The sequence below is a fragment of the Amphichorda felina genome (genome assembly GCF_050947745.1).
Source record: "Amphichorda felina strain 45539 chromosome Unknown scaffold_7, whole genome shotgun sequence".
Taxonomy (NCBI): Eukaryota; Fungi; Ascomycota; class Sordariomycetes; order Hypocreales; family Bionectriaceae; genus Amphichorda; species Amphichorda felina.
In genome coordinates, this window is record NW_028145043.1 from 2,217,850 (window position 1) to 2,235,753 (window position 17,904).

Sequence of the window (17,904 nt, forward strand, 5' to 3'; positions counted from 1 at the left end):
GCTTCAGAGAGCACCAGTCATTCCCCTGGCCGATCAATCTGGGCCCAGAGGACGGTATCTGAGAATGACGACTGTGTTTCACGCCCTCCGTTGCTTGCCGTAACCTAGTTGGGTGAAACGTTTTAAAGCCGTCTTCCCCGGGACCGAGTCGGCAGGCGCGGTATTATGGCCTATGTGTAAGTCAACGTACGTACGAATACGCGCAACGGACCGAGAGGCCACTTGGACCAGATCTGGCCCTTCTCCACGCGGCAGCAGTGTTCACTATGAGCACTACTAATACTTCGGTGTACTATGTAGACGGCGAGAAATTGGAACTTCAGTCCGTCCCAGAAACATGGCGTTTGCCCATGTGTTCAACGTCGCACAGTCGCCGTTGACCAGGGAGTACGTACGTACGATCACACTCGACTCGTTTTTCCCAATCTTCGCCTTGGGGGCATCTCCCCCGCCGTTCTTTTGAACGGGGCATTCGTTTCGGGGTGATCGCTATGTCCGGCCCCCGACACCCTTCCGAGTCTGGGCTCCCTGTGCCGGACAGCCGAGCAGACTGCTGAGTCTGCTGCACCGTCCTCCCTCTTCATTGAGTCATTCCCCAAAGGGCGCTGGGGTATCCGTACGCACCATGTATGTATGTCTCGCGCTCTGGCATTCTCCGGCAAAGGGGTACTCTACAATATTAAATTGTTGCCGTCCATGAGGAGAGAGATTTCTTTTGGGTGCATCTACGGAGTAGTACATACACCCTTGGTCTCGTTCGTGTGCTCTGTGGTGGGGTTTGGCTTACCCGACAAGATAAGCATAATGACAAGGTAATCGGCACTTCGGCAATCTCCCCCTCCCCCCTCCCCCTGGATTACGTATCGGGGATTCTGGATCAGGAATGAGACCTGGCCTGTACCGTGCGACATGCGGATAGGTGCCTCCTTTTGCTTCAGTTTCTTTGCCTCCGACAAGCCGTCTCCTTTCGTCCAGCCATGTGATCTGCGACGTGCTTCATCGTTCGCATCTCGCGGTTTCGCCACCACCATAGACTTTGTTTCGGAGCCTGTACGGAGCATTTGTGTTTTGTACGGGTAGTGAATGCCGCTTCCCATGTCTCAGGGTGTGAATCATGGTTTGGCCAGTCTAAGTCGTCATGACAATCAAAAGCCCCTCGTTAATAGTGACCACAACCGCCGTCTAGGACTACTAGTACTACTATTAGAAACAGCCCCAATACTATAATGTGACGACGGGAAAGAGGTGAGAATAAGATCCTAAACGGTTGAGACGTTCCAGAACGCCCACGGTGGAATTTGGATTTCTGCCTTGCCTACTCGTACAGCGAAGGAAAGAATCTAAGGCATGTATCATCTACGTGACTTGGGGCGGGCTGGAGGGGGCCGACCGACCAAGACAGCGCACGGCGCTTCGCCGGCTGATACCACAGCGTACCTATGAAATAGAAGTTGTCCCTTGTACGAGTAGGCTCTCGGCGCCTCTGGTCAGGAGGCTCTCCGATTTCTAGCGGCGGGCCATCTGGCCCGTCCAGGGTGCACGTATCGCATGTAAAGGTGGTCTAAAACTTGTAAACCAGCCGAGTGGGCAAGGACGATCGATGTATATGATGGAATTGGCCCAAGATAGTCCCAGGCGTACAGGTGGAGGGAGGAAAATATAGACCAGGAGGGCCCTATATAATATGTCTTCTAAGTAACACCACGATGGCCTAGGGCTTTTTTAATATACAGGTAGTAATTGTCAATACGATCGATCAGTCCAAAAAATAATGGCAAAAAAAACATACAACAGCCGGTATTCGCTGGTCGTCACCGACCCAACTACTAATCAGCCCCTTAGCGGCTTGACTCTGGGAGAGCGGACGGGATCCCGTATTTTCCACTAGGTATGGTCGTATGTGCTTAGTGATCTAAGATTACAGCTTATATGTGTATGCTGAACGCAATCCATAACTTTAAAAAATAGCGAAAATTTATTAATCATTCCTAATTTAATTATTAAGTATCCTCTTGAAATTTCCGTACCTACTAGTCTCGAAGCACTTGCATCTATCGTGGTTGTGAGTCTGCCATGGTGATTTTGAGGGCCACGAAGCGCTTCAGGTGTGTCGCGAGCGAGCTAGACAGTTGACGGTGAGATATCTTTCGTGTATGGTATCTCCAGCATGGTAGGATGATAACCCCCAGCTAGTACTTCTCAAGACTTTCTACCGCATCAATCAGCTTGTACTCAAAGAAGCGGCGTTGCCCGCTCTTAGGTACGGCCGTTGACGAGTAGAACTGAGCAGGGGATAATTCGGATAGAAATGTTTAGAATTGGTAGAGAGATGTTGCGAGCAATGATTTAACCGGCAGTTGGCAATACAATGCTTTGAAATTCAATATGAGCAGCCTCAGCGAGGCACGTAGGCTACGAGTATTGAGCCTGTTGGCAGTGTGTTCAGTGGCATCATGGAGGTAGATTGAAGATGGATATGGTTTATTTGGGCGAAGATGCTAGGGAAAAGTGGAGAAGTGGAAAGTTGAAGCAAAACGTTCAAGCTTCCCGTTCTATACTACTTGTAAAGTCGGCATTAATGATGTCCCTTGTTTCGTCCCATTCTTTTACTAAATTAGTGACTTGGGGGTGTGAAGGGAATTGAAAGGGTTTAGTGGGTGATGTGGAATGAAGACATCCGAGTATTGTCATTAAATGCTACGATTGGATGGCTAGATAGTATTAATAGTAGTAGTACTTAGCAGCGGTCATCTGCGCAGCCAACAACCGCCCCCAAGCCGACATAAAACAGACTGTTTGGCGAGCCTGCGACCCCAGAGATCAACAATTACCCCTCAGGCAACCGTCCTCACAAACTGGGAAGCATAAAAATAACATTGGACGGGTTAATGGCGAAAGTAAGCATTGAAAAGCTTCGTTTCCTGCTAGTCATGGGCCGCTGACGTCGAGGCGTACACACCAAACGGTCTGCGGAAGTTCTAGACTTTTACAGCCGCTTCGGGTCAATGTCACTAGACAAAGCTGGATGTGAACCCTTCTCCGCGGAGCAGGTTACATAATTATACATTGCAATTCTGGAAGATGTGAACAGTGCATCAATGGTCAACCATCACGAGCGCCTCGAGATGAATGGTCGTTGGTAATTAGCGGGTGATCATCTGGAACATCCGTTGCGCCAAGCCACCGACATCGCCGGTGCAAGGTGCTAGGTACATGTATAGGTACATGCCCTTCCAAACGGGGGTGTACAGTGCGCCGACATCCAGGCTGCAGGGGACCGTTCACCATCCATTCTCAGCGCCCTTCCTGCTAACTTGGAGACCTGGTCGCCAAAGAGGCAGCCCGCGGGGGGAGAGTGGGCGGGGGGGAGGGGCCTCGGCCACTCACAAAAACCGCGAGGACGTGCCCACGGATAACTCGGCGCATGCGCTGATGCGCTCATCACTGAGCTGGGTTTTCTTTTAAGCATGAATTTAAACGTTGTCAGCCACTGAGCTTGGCGCGGACGCTATCCTCGAACAGGGGAGGCGTGGTTGTATCAACCACGTCATCAGCCCTCTCTGCCCCCCCATCACGGCACCTAAATGCCGAGAGCCTCATCAGCGCCGGCTGCGCTCTTTTCTTGTGCTGCGGGTCTTGGGCAAGAATTATGTTTTTTTTTAGTCGGCTGCCGGAGCGTGACTGCGAGGCGGTCCGGGACCGCATCTACCTGTGGCCTTGTTGAATATCGCCGGCTGGACTCCTGCGCTCCTGATGCGCGTGGCTTCAACGCGCCAAAGGTTCGAAGCTGGGGGTCATGCACGTACAGGGGTGTCTTGCATTTGGCCGGGCCTTGGGATGCCGTCACAGCCGGCTTGGCGTCCAGGGGTGCGCGGATGGTCTGGAGTCCTCTGAGGATCCGTTTCAGAGCTTATTCCCGGTAGGGTTCACTGTCCAGCGGCCAAGTCGGCGTTTTCTGCCGTCCAGAGGTCAGCGAGTACTTGTCGCAAATTTCCACCTGTCGGCCGTGGAGGACAGTGTCACCGTGCACTTTCCTACGAAACGATATTGTACGGTGGCAGTACATCTTAGTACGAGTACGGAGTACGAGTAGTTGGTATTAACCTCCCCCAAAGCCAAGGACGCCCTGATCTACAACCCCTGGCGGGCCCAGAGGCCACGGCCTCGGCGCTCAGCCCCCAACGTACGAATCAAGAAGCGACAGGCAGTCTGGCAATTTTGTGCCGAGTCGCCCGCACATCGCACCGTCGCACGTTGCCCGCACGAATGTCCAAGTCTTGGAAGCGAAAGGCGCGCGGCCAACGGAAATACAGAGGTGCTCGTAACGAGGGAGGGCAAGCAGGGAGGGCGCCAATCGCGCTCTCAAGCGATGGTGGAGTTGGACGCTCATCGACCCTTTTGGGATAAAATCCAGTTCTTGGGCGAGGTCAATAAAACCCGGGGGTGAGTGAGGGCTTTTGCAAAGGGTCCAGAACCACCATGTGCAGACCCTTGCAAGGTTCCTGGCGAAAAATGCTTGGCTCTGACCTTGGCTTATGCTTAATTGCCAGCTGACGCTTGAGGGCCGGGGAATCCATTTCGGCCGATGCTTTCAATTGCTGTCTATTATTATTACGAGATTACGGATATTATTAGGTATTCGTACGAGTACTATTACGGATACGATTACGGACGGCTATTTTCTCCAGAAGCTACCCGTGACTAAGCATGCAAGCGCGTTTTGCGATATGGTGACAGTTGTTGCTCGGCAGCCTACATCCGCGCATCCTACGTGGTATTGCTGCACAGGAACCGCCGAGGGAATCCTGAGGGAGATCTCTGACAAAGACGGGCTCAATTCCTCCTCCCGATAATAATACGTACCTAAGCAACAGGATACGAGGTACAAGAAACTTCGGTCCGCGGGTGCCGGGGGTTCCATCGCGACCCGTGGCCCACATTCGGCCAAGGACCGAGTGCGGATACTGCTACTAATACTTGGTATCAGACTCAGCGCGCCGGAGGCGGGCCAGAGTCGTCAGTACTGTCATTGCTGTCCCGATGATGCCGTGGATATGATGACCCGACTCGCGAGTGCCCCTTGACACTTGTCAACACCCCCCCTTCGCCCCCATTTCCCGAAAACGGGAGGCTGACTGGCTGGCTGTATGGATAAGTCGGCACCAAAACGCATTCTTGCGCGGCCCGCCACACCCCCCGGGCCCCCGAGGTCCGTCCTTGACTCTTCTTTGCTCGGCGTTTCATTCTCCTGCTGCCGAGACCTGCTACGGTTGAAATAGTATTCTTCATCCCGCGAGGAGCGCCTCTACGACGTTCTGCCTACCACGTAAGACGAAGCATGCCGTGTGCTTGGTAATATGAGTCCCCAGTGCTCCTCTCCAGTGCCGCCTTATCCAGATGCCTCACTGCCAAGCCCTGACAGTGCCGAACATCCCCCCACAATCCCACTGTTCCACATGTACCCTGCTTAAGCTTATTTCACACCCAAATGGCAAACACATTGGGATGAACGAAGGCCAAAAGGTCCCAAATAAGCAGGCCGTGGCAGGTTATCCCCACCTAATATCACTCACCGTCACCGTTCGCACCCCCCGGCTGGAACGTTCCAATCTTGACTCAGTCTCGTGACACCGGCGGCCTGATGGCAATACTAGGCCAGAGGTCTATCAGACAAGGGAATTCGGGGAGCAAGCCCTTTCCTGAAGGCCATTGGGCGATGGAAACAACCTCTATTATAAAGGCACAGGTCTTTTTCGGCCTCCTAGCAGCTGGAGATGCCCAAGCACCTGAGGCATTCGTACACAGGTTACCTACCTACCTAAGTAAGTAGGTACGGCTTAGAAAGGAATTTGTGTCCTTACAAGAGCCTGTCTAGCACATTCTCATCGTCTCCCTAAAACAAAAAGGGCCTCTACAAACTGCCAGGAAGTATGGTAAGTATAAGGTGGACCAGGAAGGTTAAGTGGTAAAGGACGGCAAGAGCGACCAAACGTACGAAGTAGCAAGGTGCTACTCTGTATTATGGCCTCGGAACAACAACATGAACTTCCCAGGTTCCACTCTAATACCAAGCAAATACCCCTCCTGACACGTCTCTTCTTTCCCGAGATTAATAAGTAGATCATAATACTCCTCCCGTCCTCTAGCCCCTAGAAATCCTCAGTCACCAATCGTCCTCCTGAAGGTTGAAGCCGTAGCAGTATAGGGGCCTACATCGGCTAATAGCAGCCATTATCCGGACGGGTTCGAAAGTCAGGAAATTGTTCGATTGACACCGACCCAAACCGACATCGACTAGTATTCGCGAACGGAAAGAAGAAGAAAAATAATCTGGTGGCCATATTCCCGAAATTCCCAGGGGTTTCAATGTACGAGTACTTACTGCAGTGGCCGTCCATCCGGGAGCAGCGGGAATGTCGGAACGGAACGATCGGCAAAGCGGCCATGGTAAGAAAAAAAAAACAAGATACTAACTGCCCCTAATACACGTTGAATACACGAGGAATAACCCATTGAACGTTTACTCGAACCAGGAAGCCCTTGCTTTTTTGTCCCACCTCTTGGCGGCCTCCAGAGTCAAGTTGTTGCCTAACAGGCACCCCATCCTATTCCCTCTTCTTCCAATTCAAGACAACATCAAACGCTTTGGTTCCCTCTTACGACCGGACGGTAGCTAGCGAAATCTGAGTTTGCGACGGTGTAGCTTGGCGCTTGTAGTTCCGCTACCTTACCTAGAAGTTAAACCTTGGGGGTGCAGCCCTCACAGGGGCTTTATCGACGACTCTAACTCAGTATCGTCTCGCTCCCATAGCGGAAAAGTGGCTCTTCCGAGGCGGTGACATGATACTCCCGTCCATGACGCTATGTATAATAGTACACGGTACGGATACATTCTCCAGCGGTCCAGCCCACATGGCCAGCTCCACGATACTGATCACCGCCAAACTGGCGCCGACTCAAGACCCATCCGAAGCCCATCCAAAAGCTCCGAAAGTGCCTCGGGAATAACCAGGGAAATGCATTTCCCGAAGCAGAAAAGAGGAAAGGATACGGATACGTGTTACTCGATTCCACCCCCAAAAACCCTCAACAGCAAGTTTATTGGGCTGCGAAAACCTTCCACCCCTCCTTGGCCGTTCGCACGCCCCCCCGGTCTCTCCACACGGCTGTCGCGGCACGACGGAGGTAGGTCGGTACGTGATGGCCCGGAGGGGGGCGTGAAAGAAGCCAGATATGCTTATATCCCGCCGTTTGGAGATGATGTGGCGACACATGGGCGGATGACGACGCCTTGGGGAGATAGAGTTTCTGTGTTTGCCTGCCTGTGGCCACTGGCAAAACACCAAACTGGTCAGAGTGGATGAGACCGGCTGCGATGGCGCATAGACGTTTTTTTTTTTTCCAACGGCCCCCCAATATGGTGGCGTCGTGGTTTCCCTTGTGGCTTACGGGGCTATCAACTTGTGTTTACGCGGAGCTGTTGTTTGTCTGTTGGCCACCGATGATCGAGACGCTCGAGATACCGTGACAGTCACTCCCAATAAGCCCTCATAAGTCCAATTGCTCCCCCACCCTGCACAACTAGTAAAGACCATCAAGTCCACCTATTCTTTGAGTTACCCAAAGAAGGGGGCCGTCTTGAGTTACAATCTAAGGCGGCTATAAAGCCTATTAATAACATGGGTATTTCGGTAACAGTCTAGAGAGCTTTGAGCCATGGGACTAGCGATAAATACCTATGCAACACAAAGATGTCAGAGGATATCCTCAGACTCAAGCTCTATATTCTATGATTGGCGGTTGCCTCGTTTCTTGAGGACTATCTATTATCGTACATGGCGAAATAATGGTACAGTGGAACACACCTGCAACCCCAGGGGAATACCCCATGCCGTGCAAAACAAAAGTCCACGCGATGCTCAACGTCTATGCGTAGGGGCAAGCCTTCTGCTGTCGTGTAAGCAAGATGGTTCCAGCACTGTCATCGTACAAGATCTCAAAGCCCCACTGCCATTGTGGTCAAACCCCTCTTCGCGAACCCTTCCGCCTCACCTCGTTCCCTATTCTCAGTACCACCGTCTCGAGCAGCCGAGCACAGATTTAGTAGGCCCAATCATTCTTTCGCTTGTGGAGTACTTGTGTCTCTATGTACCCCGCCTGCTGGTCGTGTGGAAGGAAAACTTTGACGTCTACGACCAGCCGGAGTGGCTTCTGGGCCGCTCGCCTCGAGATGGGATCTGAGAGCACCGTCTCGTACCACGAGCTCAACTCGCGCCCTTGCATTGTGTAACGAAATTCCGACGCAGATCGCTGTTGATGAGGCATTGTGTCTGTCTCGCGTGTCCATCTCGAGTGTCAGGCCATTGGGCTATCTGAGGCCGGTGGCCCTCAACGGGCACCATGCCAACACCCGAGTGTTGCGCTTTGACGACTCCACGTCGGGCATTCTTGGTCCCTTATAGGCACGGCCCAAATGGAACATTCGTTTAGCATTGGGTATGGCCATAGAGTCGGGGGAAGGCTACAATGTCCCGGATGCTCTTTACACCCGTCAGGTAGCTCAAGACACGGTCGAACCCGATACCGAAGCCGCCATGCGGAGGGCATCCCCAGCGCCTCAGGTCCATGTACCAGTCCAGGCCGGGAGCCTCCCGTCCAAGCAGGTTAGCAACCAGCGCATCGTAGCGGTGCTCGCGCATTGAACCTCCAGCCAGCTCTCCCAAGTCCGGAACGATCAGATCAAAGCAATCAAATACCGCACCCTGAGGTGGGTTCTCTGCTGCTTGCCGCATGTAGAATGCCTTGATGGCCTGTGGATAGTGCGTAATAAAGACCGGCACGTAAGCGTTCCTCGTCTTGTCGAACCCAATCACCTCGGCCAGGTACCTCTCATGCTCACTCTGAAGAGACTTTCCCCACTCGGGCGCAAACTCGAACTCGCCTGTCTTGCCCTTTAGGATCTCAATCGCCTCGGTGTACGTGATTCGGGGCCACTTGTCAGGTGTGAGCAAGCCATTCCACCGACGTTCCAGGATGTCCCGGCTGTCAAGGTCCGCCATGCTCTGACGCTCAGTGGGTTCTCTGGGGTGCGTTCTAAAGGCATCAAGTTCCTTCCACGCACTGCGCTGGCTCAGGTCCTGAACGAGCGTGCTGAGCATCTTCTGGATGAAATCGAGGATCTCATCCATATCCTCGACGAAGCTCAGCTCCGCCTCGAGCATGTAGAATTCGCTTAGATGCCGGGACGTGTCACTACGCTCAGCGCGAAACGTGGGAGAAAGCGTCCAGACATTCCCGAGCGCCTGCGCAAAAGCTTCCAGGTGAAGCTGGGAGGAGACAGTCAAGTACTGCTCCCGCTTGGAAAAGGGGTCCTTCTTGGTCCCAGCTTCAACTCGGAAGGTCTCACCAGCACCCTCGCAGTCTGACGTGGTGATGATGGGCGGATGCGTCTGTTGGAATTTCTGCTCAGAGAAGAACTGGCTCAAGATTCCCATAGTATTGGAACGAAGACGCAGCATCGCCGAGTTGAGTGGCGTGCGCATGCGGAGATGAGGAATGCTGCGAAGGCTCTCGGGAGTGGCGTACTTCCTCTGTATTGGGTACGTCTAGCAGATACTGGGTCAGATGACAAGTTCCTGGATGGTTTCCATGGAAGCTGGGCAAGGCGTGCTTACGGCAGCCTTAGAGTGGCCTAGGATTTCCACCTCGTCGACCTGCAGCTCAGGAGCCCCGACTACTTCGGTATGGTGACCATCTGAGGTGTTAACTGGGCCGTCGGCCTGCTGATTTGACTCTACTGCGTTCGGAGGATCTCGGGATTTCCAGGTTCCTTTCAAGCGCACGGCGGCACCGAATTGCATACTACGCCTACATTAGCCATTCCTCCTCCACAGGACGATGCAAGGTATAAGTAAGTTTGCCTACTCTTTGGCCAACTCCTTTTTTACAATGGCTTGGAGTGGGGTGCTACACGAGCCATCGGAAACATCAACAAAACGGACGGCGGAGCTTTTGCGAATGTTTCTAACCCATCCGTCGACCTCAACCTTGACACCCTCGTCATCGTGGAGATTTGATGACAGCAAGTCTGAGACGGTGGCAATGGCAGACGAGGCAGCTTGGGGTACCCGAACTGAGTAGTCCCTGCAGATCAACGGCTTAGACCGGAAGCATCGTCTAAACGGCGCATGTCGAAGCGGCCGCATGACTGTGGATGTGGATGTGGAAAGTCGCGACATGGGGGCCTACTACTGAGACGCGTTCAGGTGTGTCATGAAGGAGTGCGACGAGACATGTGGGGAGATGGGCAAAGGCAGCGCCGCAGCGGAACAGGGGATGCGTCCTTTGGTGGTGTGACAACGACGATGATTCGTTGCGTAGGTATGGACCCTGAAGGCGTCGTCGGAGGTGGTTATGCGGTGGGAATATGATCAGGGAAGTGACGATGAGGTTCACCCAAGGTGAAGTTGAGGAAAAACCATTAGGCCGTCGGTGAAGATGCGCTGAGCTCCGCTGAGCTGCAGGTGCCTCAGGCCGCCACCAGCCGCCCGCCTGTCCAAGGAAGGCAAAAGCCGCCTAACTTTACCTGCCTTGTAGTTGGCACTTGGCAGGCTTCAACTTCCAGGTTCATCGACCACCACCGTGTCAGCGCAACAACCTGGAAGGCACAATTCTTGTTGAAAAGCAAACAGATTGTCTTTGGTTTCAAGTTACCCCTCACCTTCGGCATGCAGCATGGCCATTATCCATACCTGTGCATATGGCCTCCCCTATCATGCCAGCTCCGTTGCGCGGCTTCATGTGCTGCCCCCGCGAAACAATGCGTCTGCCAGCGTCTACCAGCGTCCATGAATCATGCCCGGACACTGTCGCCATTCACCAATGACTAACCCTGGTTCGGCGGCAAGCGGTTCGCCGGCGCGGTGACGACACCGCCGAGGATGATGTGATGCGATGCGATGCAAGAGGGAGTTGGAAGATGTACAGCCGGGTCGTCGTCACAGACACGGGTGCAGACGAGTGACGCATTCACGCATTCACGCATCCTCGTACGAAGGGGTGATTGGGAGCACCGCACTTGCAGGCTGCAGGGCACCTCCCCCAAGCCTCCCAACTTGGCAATCTGCTTGCCCAGCAGAGACAAGACAAGAGACATGCTACTACGTAGTAGTAGTATGTGCTACTATGTCCTACGTACATACTCACGGGCTCACGAGTCCGCAGCCAAGCAGACCGGATGCCCAGGAGCATGCGGACCAGGATCAAGGATTGCGGCCACATGCCATCCCTTGGATCACTTGGACCCTGTCTGCGCGCTCATTGTTCACGGCTCAGCCGCCATTGCCTCCCTGCAGGCTGGTCCTCGTCACTCTGTCACTTGACACTTGGTCATCTCGACACCGCGACAAGCCGCCGGCACCCAGGAAGCGTTGCCAGCCTTGCAGCGTCGCACCGAACAGCCTCTCAACCTGCTCTGCTGAGCAGCATAGAATGGCGGAGAACACTAGCTCAAGCGTCGTGGGCTCTTGGCCCCGTCCAAGTCTGTCTCAGATTGCCTCTGATCAGTTCCAAACCGGTCAAGCTGTCGGGTGTCCTGCGCCCTGCGCCGCTCCTCCATGTCTTCATGCCGGCCGTCTGCCTTGGCCGTCTTGACGACCTTATCCCTGTCGGTACCACGACTATCGCCGCTACTCCAACAAGACTGTCTGCACATTCACTCTACACCACTGTAGGTACTCTGCGCGGAGTACTGTGAGCCCCCCTCCTAGGAACGCATTCGTCCGCGTGCCTTTCCGGCGTACCTATCAGACCAGTGCCGATTTTTTCTCTTGGACTGTTGGTTCGACAGGCATTGGCAGCGTCATAGGCCGCCACTAACAAAGTAGAGCCCAAGCCTCTCCTCCTCGAGGCCTGCTGAGCAAGCACATGGAGACCGTTCGACACCACACCATCCCCGCCAAACGCCGGTGGATCTTCGTCCAGCTGAGCCTGCAAGCCTGCAATCCTACCGGGGAGCAGGAAGTGAGCCATGGTTGCGCTTTATCATTGTGCGCTGTTTGACAAGGCGAGATGGAGTGCCACAGATCTAGTCGCTGGACGCAGGGTCCCGCAACAATGTCCCAATCTATTAGCCCAGCGGCTTCGGCGTCTCCAAATCTGCACTTACACCTCTACCCCAGACCACCACGCCGACTTACCTTTCTCGGTCATGTCCATGTCGCCTCCACACCGCTGAGCGCCGGTCAGGTGCCTCTTCATCTCGTCATAGCCGAGCAGCTCTATCCCCAGTTGTCAAGTCAGGCTAACCAACCTCATGTCCCTCGATTAGTCGTCAAGGTGACGGGGTCCATCAAAACTTAGGTACACCCAAACATACCCGCGAGATGGTGCAGGGCGGGTGCGCACAGCGTCAGTGCATCCTACCGCCGTACCGACAACTCGGGATACCGAAGCCCTCGTCGCCCCATTTCTTTTTGTCTCGACGGAGGGACACCGGAGCCCCATCAATGGCAAATCAAGCGATTGCTTGTCTGCTCCATAAAGTTGTCCTGTCCCTCCTCCCCGCTCGCCTCCTTCTAAATCTGTTCTAAACGTCTGGTTAAGACCCAGGTCATATCGAACTGCATAGTCTGCTTTCACATCTGTCTCTTCACCTCTTGAACTTTTCCTGGCAGTTCTCGGCCTTTGATCTTGACCAGGACCTTGGCTCCTTCTGGCCATACACCCGCAACCTTCAACGTGTATAATAAGCCTCGCCTCGACCGATACATGCTTTTATTCGGGAAACTCACGCTTACTTTTCTTTACAGTTGTCCTTGGTCCTTTTCTCTCTCGGATTACAAATCCGCTACTCTCAAAAGATGCCTTCAGGCTCTAGAAACGGGAGGGTCAGACCCTCAGAAGTCGCCGCCGAGACGAAGAGGAGCTTTATCCCCTTAGTAAATACTCAGTTTGCCAACATTTTCCCTCCTTACTCAATCCTCTATGCGCACCCGACAGACCTAGAGATCCAACGCCAGACTCACACTACACATCCTCCGAATTTTCACGTAAAGATGGGAGACCCTGTTTCGAAAGCCATTGAGTATGGCGCAGCGGAGACGCAAGAAAGCGAGGCTACAGGCAGTCCCAGAATTCGGGTTCCTTTTATCTGCGCTGCCAACGAGCGCCGCCCTGGGGGTGATTGGGAAACTGGCTGCTCAGGGTACGAGGAGAAGCTATGTCGGCGGAGCAACCTCTCGGCAACACTCAGCACGCCATGGCCTAGCACAGTCTCTAGTAACTATCCCATCCCTTCTGAAGGAGTTGTCCTTTCGGATTCGGTCGCAGTGTATCGCGGGCCGCATGATCACTACGAGAAGCTGGATCGTTGGGTCAGTCTTCCCGTTGTCTCGGTCCCACCTACACGCTGGCCAAAGCTCAAGGACAATGGCACCAAGTATTCTTTCTCAGCGGAGCGCGACATCATCCGAGAAAAGATCCGCGGGGCTCTACGGATTTGTTTGGTCAACAACTATCGCTGTGTCGTCATCGGTGACTTTGGGCTTGGGAACGGCCACCGCAACCCTCCGCGGGAAATGGCTGAGATATGGCGCGACATCTTCCTCTTCGACCCCGACCTCCGTGGTCAGTTTCGCTGGGTCGCCTTTGTCTTTGACGATCCCACCCAGAGCACGTCCCAAATCATTCTCAACGAGCTGGCCAAGAAGGACAAGAAGCACGGTAGCTCCATCAGCGCCAACCATGGTGGCAAATCCTCCGACTCGGGCTCGTCCCCGGGCCCCAATATTCCATTAACCGACCTGGCCATCTTTCAGCACGTCTTTAACCAAGCGGAAATCGAACGGGTCCGAAGCCAGCGTGACCCCCGGTGCGGGCTCGGCATGATCACCACTTAGCGGTAGAAATCCCTAACTTCCCAGGGCCAAGACCCTACCGCTCCTTGACATGGACAGGCCCAATGTTGCTCTCCCAACTGGCGGCTTAGTGGCGGGCGAGAGGGAGGGTAGTTTGCTTCAAAGTTGATGTTGGCTACTTTGACCAACCCACGAGGCTTGCAGCACAGGTCGAGGCCAATCACAAGTCGGCCATCGCACGATGAGGCGGCTAAGGAGTCTTGCTTGTTGGTTTGTGGTTCGCGGCCTGTTGGTCTGCCGCAGTTGTGTCTTTTTACTTGCACTGGTCGCTCGTTGGCTTTGTTGGTTTCTTTTTTTTTTCTGGCCGAGATTCTCATGCCGCTGGTCGGCCTTCGTTCATCCCCCCATTGGTGTTTCGGTGTGAAAGGACTACGGATACAGGATTAGGCATCGCTCGCTCCACGGCTTTTCTCATGATGAACAGGTATAAATTGAAATCGTCACATATTGGCAACGGTATGATAGCACTGTGATGGTGCTGCTATAACATTTTGATAACGCTGTGATAGTTTTTGCCATTATCCCCGAACATAACCTCGAGAACCTCGGCAATGATCCCAGCACATTGCCTCGCCACAACCACCTGCTACACGCATGGTTCACGCTTGGGGCCATCTAGATCTTGGTACCTATGTCATCGATCGCTGCTAGGAGCTTGTGCCTTGATCGTCCCACAAACTGCAAGCCACCTTCGCCCCCAGTGGTCCACCAAGTTCACGAAGCGGCATAAAGTGCATCGCACAAGTTTCTCAACCAACAGAAAGATGACAGGTAGCCGTACCTAAATCTCTCTTCGTTCTGCCTGTCTGAGCCCATCCATCGGAGGTGAGGATCCAAACCCCGGACTGGCCGAGGCTTCCTGGTGATTAGACTCACATGAGTAAGACATGAGATGGTTTGAGAACACCAATCACCCCCTGTGGGAGGCTTCAGGTCCTTCGTCGCATTCTTCACCGCTGACTTGATATCTCAACAGGGCCCTTGAGTCTCTGCCGCCATCCGTCAATGCCTTCAACTGCTACGCCGTGGGTAAGCGGCAAAGCACATTGTCTCGGCTGCGTCAACCTATGAGGCTCCCAGCCTGGTCTGGATTCGTGCGACCACACTCGTGGCCTCAATGGCAGATTTGAAGCATTTCACCCCCCCAACCGATGACACTCGCAAGAATATCAACCACCAATGCCTACCCCAAACGCCACCGCTCATTCACATCACACAGCTGCAGCATGCTGCAAAACATTCACAGCCCTCTTTCCTCCCCGCCTCCTCCACAGCCCTTGTGCGTGAACCGTGAAAAAAAAAATGAAAAAAATTATGTGACAGATCGCCCACATTGACTACCTAGTGGTACATCTGCTGCTGGTGCTCGACGGAGTCTTCCGATAGTAGCTTGTCTTCACCTGAACCGACTGCCTTGCTCCTGCATCTTGCCCCGGCCCTACCTAGATCACCGCCGGCATTACTCCTGTCTCGAGGACTGGCCAAAAGTGATGGATGCTGGGCGGGAGGTGACCTCGCAAGAAGTTACGGATTTCCGATCATCGCCCATCGGCTGCTCCGCTCCAGGGGCCCCATACCAATATGTGCGGGCAAGTGTCGCATCACAATGGCCGTACATGCTCGCCGCCGTTACTACTGCACCAGGGCATGGTTCAGAGTGGGTGAATTGTGCGTGGGGTGCAAGCTGGACGTTACGTACTCGTACTCGTAGCAATAAGATAGTAGTAGTAATACTTCCCTGGGCATATTATCCGGGGCAGGTGCAAATCTGCAAATCCCCGCACTCACGTGACTTTATGATGACTTGTAGTTTGGCCAGCCGTCCGTGCAGCGGTGTGCCTGGTGGGTCCGTGGAGCGAGAGACCGAAGAGAGCCCTGCAACGCCTCACACAGCTGATTCCAAGACTTTGGCCAGCAGCCGGAAGCTTCTCATCCTCGCCCCAGACGTCCAATTCCTCCCTTTGCACGCCCAACTCCACCACACATCGATCTAGAATATCCTCCTATGCACCAACTCTGCACGGCGCTCCCTAAAACGACCAACCGCTCCCCTAGACCCCTCCGCCTTGCTTGACCGCAGGCGACAGAAACCCAGAGAAACGCCGTCATTCGACTCATTCCGAGTCTGAGCTTGACCTGCTAGACGATCCCAACAAGGACCGAACACGATACAGCAAGATCCACCACCTTTTCTCGCAAACACCGGACGAATCATCTCTCCCCTGTACTGCCGCAGGCTTCCATCACCTCTCCCTGGGAGCGCTTCCGCCCCATCCCACGTACCACCCATTCGCACGGCAGTTTGCGGTGACATAGCACCGCCCTCAACCACACCATGTCGGATCAGCTGGCAGACAAGCTGAAAAACACTTCACTCAGGTCCGCCGACAGCCATACGCTGCCACGTCGTGATGACCTGTTGCTGACTGACCACGCAGTGACGGTACCGGCTCCGGGAGCAACGACTGGAAGCAAAACCTGAACATCCCCGCAAGAGACAATCGCCAACAAACAGAGGTGAGACGCCGCCCCCGGGCGCTCCCCGTGCTGATATAGATCACCGCTAACGTATCTGGTAATACAGGATGTCACCAACACCAAGGGCCTCGAATTCGAGAATTTCGCATTGAAGCGGGACCTGCTGATGGGCATTTTCGAAGCTGGTTTCGAAAAGCCATCCCCCATCCAAGAAGAAGCCATCCCAGTCGCGTTAACCGGCCGAGATGTCCTGGCCAGGGCAAAGAACGGTACCGGCAAGACGGCCGCCTTCGTCATCCCCACCCTTGAGCGCATCAACCCCAAGGTGGCCAAGATCCAAGCCCTCATCCTCGTCCCCACTCGCGAGCTCGCCATGCAGACTTCCCAGGTCTGCAAGACGCTTGGCAAGCACCTGGGTGTAAACGTCATGGTAACGACGGGTGGCACCGGTCTGCGAGACGATATCATCCGCTTACAGGACCCCGTCCATATTGTGGTCGGCACGCCGGGCAGAATTCTCGATCTCGCTGGAAAGAACGTGGCCGATCTGAGCGAGTGCCCCATGTTCGTCATGGACGAAGCTGACAAGCTTCTCTCGAGCGAGTTCACCCCCGTTATCGAGCAGCTCCTTCAGTTCCACCCCAAGGACCGTCAGGTCATGCTCTTCTCCGCTACATTCCCCATCTCCGTAAAGGACTTTGCCGACCGAAACATGACCAACCCCTACGAGATCAACCTGATGGACGAACTCACCCTGAGGGGTATCACGCAATACTACGCCTTCGTCGAGGAGAAGCAAAAGGTCCACTGCCTGAACACCCTCTTCTCCAAGCTCCAGATCAACCAGTCTATCATCTTTTGCAACTCGACCAACCGTGTCGAGCTACTGGCCAAGAAAATCACCGAACTCGGCTACTCTTGCTTCTACAGCCACGCTAGGATGCAGCAGCACGCCCGCAACCGTGTCTTCCACGATTTCCGCAACGGTGTCTGCCGAAACCTGGTCTGCTCCGACCTCCTCACCCGTGGCATTGACATTCAGGCCGTTAATGTCGTCATCAACTTCGACTTCCCCAAGAACGCTGAGACCTACTTGCACCGCATTGGCCGCTCCGGCCGCTACGGCCACCTTGGTCTAGCCATCAACCTCATCAACTGGGACGACCGCTTCAACCTCTACAACATTGAACGCGATCTCGGCACCGAGATCCAGCCCATCCCCGCGAGCATCGACAAGAGCCTTTACGTTTACGAGAACCCTGACACCATCCCCCGTCCCATCTCGAACCTTCAGCGAAACCCCCAGCCTCAGCAGGCGCAGCAGGCACTGCCCCAGCATGCCCAACAGCCTCAGCAGCCTCAGGGAACCTGGCAGGGCCAGGGCGGCCACCAAAATGGCAATGGGCAGTACAACCAGGGGCGGGGAGGACGAGGCCGAGGACGTGGCTACCGCGGTAGGACGGGCGGTAATCGCGGCCGCGGCCCGCCCCGCGAGGTCCAGTCCTAATAC

The 17,904-nt window shown here is 54.4% G+C and overlaps 3 protein-coding genes across 3 annotated transcripts; 2 read left to right on the forward strand and 1 right to left on the reverse strand.

Annotated features, from left to right (window-relative positions):
• Window positions 1–8,486: 8,486 nt before the first annotated feature.
• Window positions 8,487–10,205, reverse strand: SLM5 (asparagine--tRNA ligase SLM5; the record flags this gene model as incomplete). The annotated part of the gene is made up of 3 exons (XM_083196865.1): window positions 8,487–9,590; window positions 9,675–9,867; window positions 9,925–10,205. The coding sequence occupies 3 exons, from the start codon at window positions 10,203–10,205 to the stop codon at window positions 8,487–8,489; spliced, it is 1,578 nt and encodes a 525-aa protein (XP_083048073.1).
• A 2,850-nt stretch (window positions 10,206–13,055) lies between these two features.
• ACO1O0_007493 (uncharacterized protein) lies at window positions 13,056–13,898 on the forward strand (the record flags this gene model as incomplete). The annotated part of the gene is made up of 1 exon (XM_083196866.1): window positions 13,056–13,898. The coding sequence occupies one exon, from the start codon at window positions 13,056–13,058 to the stop codon at window positions 13,896–13,898; it is 843 nt and encodes a 280-aa protein (XP_083048074.1).
• Window positions 13,899–16,251: 2,353 nt separating this feature from the next.
• DHH1 (DExD/H-box ATP-dependent RNA helicase DHH1) lies at window positions 16,252–17,901 on the forward strand (the record flags this gene model as incomplete). The annotated part of the gene is made up of 3 exons (XM_083196867.1): window positions 16,252–16,295; window positions 16,355–16,433; window positions 16,501–17,901. 3 exons carry the CDS (start codon window positions 16,252–16,254, stop codon window positions 17,899–17,901), a joined length of 1,524 nt encoding a protein of 507 aa, XP_083048075.1.
• Between the last annotated feature and the right edge of the window lie 3 nt (window positions 17,902–17,904).